This window comes from Humulus lupulus, chromosome 2, assembly GCF_963169125.1.
Source record: "Humulus lupulus chromosome 2, drHumLupu1.1, whole genome shotgun sequence".
NCBI lineage: Eukaryota > Viridiplantae > Streptophyta > Magnoliopsida > Rosales > Cannabaceae > Humulus > Humulus lupulus.
In genome coordinates this window covers 140,627,313-140,634,389 of record NC_084794.1, presented here as the reverse complement: position 1 = coordinate 140,634,389, position 7,077 = coordinate 140,627,313, and the positions used below count along the sequence as shown (strand labels likewise).

General features: G+C 36.7%; 1 protein-coding gene across 5 annotated transcripts in view; it reads left to right on the top strand.

Annotated features, from left to right (window-relative positions):
* The first annotated feature begins 6,814 nt into the window (after window positions 1-6,814).
* The window catches only part of LOC133818577 (DNA repair protein RAD4), a 65,125-nt gene continuing 64,862 nt past the window's right edge, over window positions 6,815-7,077 (top strand). For all 5 annotated transcript variants that reach the window (XR_009885955.1, XR_009885954.1, XR_009885953.1 and 2 more), the window contains exon 1: window positions 6,815-6,944. Coding sequence is in view for 1 of the 5 variants with exons in the window: in XM_062251533.1 (XP_062107517.1) it covers window positions 6,917-6,944 (28 nt within the window). In the remaining 4 variants the exon portion in view is untranslated. The remainder of the gene's footprint in view (window positions 6,945-7,077) is intronic.

Below are 7,077 nucleotides of genomic sequence, written 5' to 3'. Positions count from 1 at the left end.
GTTAAGTAGTCGACTGCTATATCTGCGTATTTTACTCCACATTTTCCTGTTGGCAAGGGCCCAATTAAATCAATATCCCATATTGCGAAGGGCCACGGACTTTGCATCTGCTTTAACTCATTAGAAGTTGCGCGTGGGATCTTGGAAAACCTCTGACACTTGTCACATTTTCGCACAAACTCCATTGAGTCTTCGTTCATAGTCAGCCAGAAATAACCCTGCCTCAGAATCTTCTTTGATAAGCTCTGCCCCCAGCGTGATCTCCACAGAAGCCTTGATGTACCTCCTTCATCAGCTCTTTGGCCTTTTCTGATGTAATACATCTGAGCAGTGGCATGGAGTATCCTCTTTGGTACAGAACACCATCGACCAGAATGTATCTAACAGCCTGTCGCTGAAGAGTCCTGGCTTTGTTTCTATCTGATGGTAGTACGCCACTAGCGAGATACTCCAAGTACGGTGCCATCCATGTATCTTCTAACCGTACCTCCATACTGGCTTCATCTGCTCGTATGCTCAGCTCGCGTAGCCGCTCCACTGGCACTATATTTAAAGTGTCAGCATCTTTCGCACTCGCGAGTTTAGCTAAGGCATTTGCGTTTGAATTCTGATCTCGAGGTATTTGCTGGAGGGTGTATTTCTCGAATTGCGCCAACAGATCTTTAGTTTTGTTCAGGTAGGCCACCATTTTCAAGCCTCGTGCTTGATACTCCCCTAAGACCTGATTCACTACCAGCTGTGAATCACTGTAAATATCCAGCACTTTTATACTCATGTCTTTGGCCAACCTCAGCCCAGCGAGGAGTGCTTCATACTCGGCCTCATTGTTTGAAGCGGTGAAATTGAACCTAATAGTGCAGTGAAATCGATGCCCTTCTGGCATTATCAATATCACTCCTGCTCCTGCGTGAGATTCATTGGACGATCCGTCCGTGAATAACTTCCACGAAGGAGCTTCAACTTGGGGCTCAGGCGCACTAGGTTTTTCGCACTGCTCGTCTTCTGGGAGCTCAGTGAATTTGGCAATAAAATCAGCTAAGACTTGTCCTTTTACTGCTGTTCGCATTGAATATGTTATATCGAACTTCCCGAGTTCGACTGCCCATTTCAACAAACGTCCAGCATCCTCTGGCTTTTGTAGAACTTGCCGAAGAGGCTGATCAGTTAAGACTGTGATGGGATGGGCTTGGAAGTAAGGACGTAATTTCCTTGAGGCCAAAATTAAGCAATAGGCTAATCTTTCGATGGGAGGATATCTTAATTCTGCCCCGATTAACATTTTGCTTACATAATACACCGTTTTTTGTGTAGAGTCCAAGAACTTTACTTAGCTAGTTAGATAGTAGTATTATAGTAATAATAGTATTATCTTTATGACTGTGGATTTTTGGTTCAGACCAGGATTTATTTGGACACTCATAGTAGTACTTGTAGATTTTCTAAGTTTAACCTATAGTTTAGGAATATTAATTTTAACCTAAGGTTTGATTAATATGATTGATATTGATGATAATATTTAATATACTATAAGGTTTAGATAAGACTCAATAAGATAATAGCACATGTCATGTGTATATTTAATAATGATCAAGTATTTTTGGGGAATAAATCTATTAAGGTTAAAATTTGAATACCCTAGGATCAATCAGCAGCTTTGAAAACATTAGAAGGCTTAGTCAAGGCTGTTTACTCAATTTAAATTAAGCTAAAAATGTGTAATTTTGTATTTAAATATTCAGCGTATGCCGATATATCGCAGCTATAGGGGGCGATATATCGCAGCACGAAGATACGAAAAACACAAAACGTTGCACGATTGCCTCGGGCATACTAGCCCAGGCGATATATCTCCTACAGGGGGCGATATATCGCCCTTCTCAGCATATTTTGAAAGATTTCAAAAATGTTCTCCATTCAAACCTTCAACCTCTTGATGAGTTCAGCATCTTTTTGAACGAGAGCTTCTGCTGAACGATAATTCAAATTATTTTCACTTAAAAAGCCATTATTTTTATTCAAGTTAAAAGAAGATCTTTTCATTCCTAAACTCTATAAATAGGACCTAGTACCCAGCCATTTATTCATCTATTACTCTAAGTTCAGAGGCTGCAAGTTGCTAGGTGAGTGTGAGAGTATAAACACTTGGGTTGGGAATTATAAGCTTGATCATTATAAGCTTATCAAACACTTTAGGAAGTAAGGTTTATTCACATTTCGGTTCAAGGTGTAGATTGCTCATAGAAGTACTCAAGGTATCCCAAACTCTAGTCCATTTCAGTATTATATTCTTTAAAGTTCTCATAGTCTTCTACTCATTCTAACCTTATTCCTATTCTTGGTTAGGAAATCCAAGTTCTTAAGCACAATAATTTTGGTAAGTATATTTTGATAGCATAGTTCCTTCTTCACTTTCATCCCTTTTCTTCAATATACTCACCTTATTATAAATGGTTTTTAGGAGTGTTCCAAGGTCCCAAATCAGTTCTCATATCCCGGTTATTTTGGTAAGGAAAACAGGATATGATTTATGTGTTATATGCTTTTATATGTTATCTTATGATTTTATGTTATGTAATATGTTATGTTAAGTATGATTGTAGACTTGGGCATATGACCTATATGACTAACAAGCCCCAAATAGATTATGGGCATATGACTTGCTTAGCTAGCAAGACCCCACTAATCTAATGGGCATATGACTTGCTTAGTTTATGGGACCACAAGTAATAATGGCCATTATAGTATGTATGTGACATAAGTGTTATGATATGTTTTATGTTTCTTATGAATTTATGTATATGGACTATGTGATAGATTTTCCTTGCTGGGCATTAGGCTCACTCCTTTTTGTTTTTATATATATATGTGCAGGAAAATAGCTATAGTGGCAGGAAAGGTTCGTGGATGCTTGGGGAATGTGTATTGAGGCGGAATGGATTCAAGGAGTCGAGAGTTTCAGTTTCGAGGATGAAGTCTTTATTTATGGTTTATGTGTATTTTTCCGCACCTATTTATGTAATCTCTTTTTAATTACCATTATGTTATGTTTTTGTTTTTAAAACAATGGTATCTCATATCCTACTTGAGATTTTATGTAAGTCTAAAATTTGTTTTTAAAAGTTTTAATAAAGTTATGATCTTTTCACTTGTAAGTTTTGTTAAAGATTAGTGTCTATGTATAGTTTTCGTTAATGGTCCAAGGTCTAGAGTAGTTGGGTCATTACATTTTGCACGCATTTTTTCTTCTCTTACTAGTATCGCACTAGCATCATATTCGGTGATCGCCAGGTAAATGAACAAAGTTTCTCCATCTATAGGCTTTGATAAGACAGGAGGCTGTGCCATGTGGGCCTTTAAGGCTTGAAAAGCCTGTTCACAGTCTCTAGTCCACTCAAACTTCTTGTTGCCTCTAAGTAGATTAAAGAAAGGGACGCATTTATCCGTCGACTTTGAAATAAATATACTGAGTGCGACAATCCTTCCAGTCAAACTTTGCACATCTTTGATTTTCACCGGCGATTTCATGTCGATTAGGGCTTTGATCTTTTCGGGGTTGGCCTCGATTCCTCTTGAATTGACAATGAATCCCAAAAATTCCTCTGATCCTACTCAAAAGGAACATTTGAGAGGATTTACCTTCATCTGAAACTTGTTCAAAACATTGAAACACTCCTGTAAATCCTTCACATGTCCTTCTGCCTTTTTCGACTTTACCAGCATGTCGTCCACGTACACCTCCATGTTTACTCCAATTAACTCCTTAAACATGTGGTTAACTAGTCACTGGTAAGTCGCACCAGCGTTTTTTAGTCCGAAGGGCATTACTTTATAACAGTATAACCATGTATCGGTCCGAAAACTAGTGTGATTCTCGTCAGGGGATGCATATTGACCTGATTGTATCCTGAGTATACATCCATGAAAGAGAGGATCTCATGTCCCGCAGTTGCATCGACTAGCTGGTCGATCATTGGGAGTGGTAAGCAATCTTTTGGGCAGGTTTTATTAAGGTCTGTGAAATCCACATAGGTTCGCCATTTGCCGTTAGGCTTGGGAACCAGTACTGGATCAGAGACCCACGATGGATAAAACGCCACCCTGATGAACCCATTCTCCTTCAGTCTTTCAACTTCTTCTTTTAAGGCTTTCGATCTGTCCTTATCGAGCAGCCTCCTTTTCTGTTGCACGGGTGGAAAGCTTTTGTTAACGTTCAGGACATGGCTAATGACTGCAGGATCTATCCCAGCCATGTCTTTATGTGACCAGGCAAAAACTTCCTAGTTCTTTCTTAAAAATTCCACCAGTGCGCGCTTCCTTGTTGCTTCTAAATTTTTACCGACCTTTACAACTCTGGTCGGAATTTTTTCGTCAAGTTGGACATTTTCAAGGTCCTCGACGGGTCCAACATCTTCTTCAAAATCCCCAAAGCGAGGATCTAAGTCTCTATCCTCACTTTGGGCAACACTCTATTTGGTGATTTCATCACCTGATTGGGCTTGTGTATCTATGGCCATCTGCAACCTTTCTGGGGGAGTGCTCCTCGGCGTTCCCTTCTTGGCCTTAGTGATCGAGGCATTGCAGCACTCTCTTGCTTCCCTCTGATTTCCCAACACGCGTCCTAACCATGCGTCTGTCGGGAATTTCATGGCCAGGTGCCATATTGAGGTGACGGCCTGAAAGTCAACCAGTATGGGCCTTCCGATTACAACATTATATGCCGAAGGACAATCGACTACTATGAAAGTAGCGAGTAATGTCCTGGTAGCAGGCGTTGTACCTGCTGTTACTGAAAGTCTGATTGACCTTGTTGGGGCAAGTCCCTCACCAGAGAAGCCGTATATTGTTTGGTTGCAGGGCTCCAAATCCTTTACGGACAACTTCATGCATTCCAGCGAAGATTTATACATGATGTTTACTGAACTCCCTGTATCGACCAGTACTCTCTTTACCATCATGTTGGCGATTTGAACATCCACGACCAACGGATCAGAATGCGGGAACCGGTCATGCTGGGTGTCGCTATCAGAGAAGGTTATTTCACCGTCCTCTGACCGAGCCTTCTTTGATGCCCGATCCTCCACAGTCATTATCTCGATGTCCTGATCGTGGCGTAGGGTCCGAGCATATCATTACCTTGCCTTTCCGCTGTTTCTCGCGAGGTGCGGGCCTTTACAGATGGTGAGTAAAGTGCCCACTACGGGATCAAGCTGCAAAGGTAGCAAGCGTTGGCGTGCAGGCGCCTGCTTGTTGCCACCTGGAGCCTCTCTAAGTTAATTCTGCCACGTCATCAGGTTGTCCTTTTTTGAGTAAACATTTTCTTAATCTCGAACCTCCCATACCAACATGAGATTAAGACCACATAGATAAATTTTGGAATTTTCTGATATTCACTTAATATTATCATATAATATTGGACATAGTCTATATATATAATAATTCAATTCAATTATTTATTTTATTTTAAACATTTGTCAACTACAATTGCTTTAAGAGCACTATTCCCAACATATTTTTCTCAAATATGCGATCGACCTCTATGTTTTGTTAAATGACAATCCATACCATGTGTTTTACAAAATGGATCAAAATAGTACCTTATACCCATTTTTGGTAAAAAAAAATTCAAATATAATATTTCATTATCAACTCCTCAGCCACTTTCGTCATTTCTCTGAACTCATCGCATCACTAACGACCTTAGAATTGATCTTATAATTGAAAATATTTTGACCAAAATTGGGTCTAGGGTACTATTTTGATCTATTTTGTTAAACACAGGATCCGAATTATCATTTAACAAAACACAGGAGCCGATCGCGTATTCATGAAAAACAGGGGCCAAAATGATATTTTCCCTTAAATATTTCATACTTTGATGACTATTTTAATTGTTATATACAATCTTAATTCTCTCATACGAATACAAGATCATATTCTCATAAATAAATATAATTTTTTTTGATATTTATATATAAATTATTTAAACAATAATTTTGATAATCAAATAGAATAAAATTGTACTTTTATTTAAATAAATAAAAGTGTCTTTTCACATGCTTTTAAGACACTAATCCTAACAATAAATACTTTATAGTTATTAAATTAAAATATTATGTCCGTATTAATAAAAATAATCAAAGAAAAAATTATGTAAGTCTTGTTTGCATGTGGCTATCACCTAAGTACATTTCTCTTGTTAATTGATAATTAATAAAATTTTGAATTTTCATTTAAAAAAATATTGATAAAAAATTTTATTTTTTAAAAAATCAAGTTATAGATTTTTTTGTTTGTTTGAATGACACATTACTTTTTTTTTTTTTTTATATATTATTAGCAAAAATTTTAATGGATGTGGGGTGTTTAAATAAGATCTAATTTTGGAAATATAGATGGGTGTATTTATAAAAAAAATATATTTTAATAAATAAAATGGGGGTGTAGGTTTTAGGTATTATATATTTGCATCTTAAGAATATATCGGCACCCCATTAATTAAAAATATTAATTTTTAAAATCATTTTTAACAATTTTTAATTTTTTTTTGTTGAGTTCAATGATTTTATTTTATCTTGTTTTTATAATTATTTAAAAAATAATATATAAATTTTAGAAAAAAACTGTAACTGTAAAATATTTATATTATATTTTTTATTTAAATATTTAAAATATGTATTATTTATATGTATTTTTATGAATACTACAATAAAAAAAATTAGAAAAATGTGAGTAAGTTTTTTTTTTTTTGGGTCGCAAAAAATGTGGTGTAATTAGCTAGTTGTAGACGTCAAATTTGGGTGTAACACTTTTTTATTCTATTTTTTAATTCCAGAGTGAAGAGGCATATGAGTGGAACCGCCAAAGCCAACTGACCCAATTTTAGGCGCAACTTTCTCTTTCTTCCTCTGCAAACAAAATGCGTACCAGGAAGAAATCATCATCAGGTAAATTTACCTTCTTGCTTCTCTCCAAAGCCAATTTCCATTTTTGTCTCCTTCACTGCTCTGTTCGCTTTCCGAGAAAAATAAAATACAAAAAAGTTAAGACGAAATGCTATGTTTTTCTTCGAAACCGAAG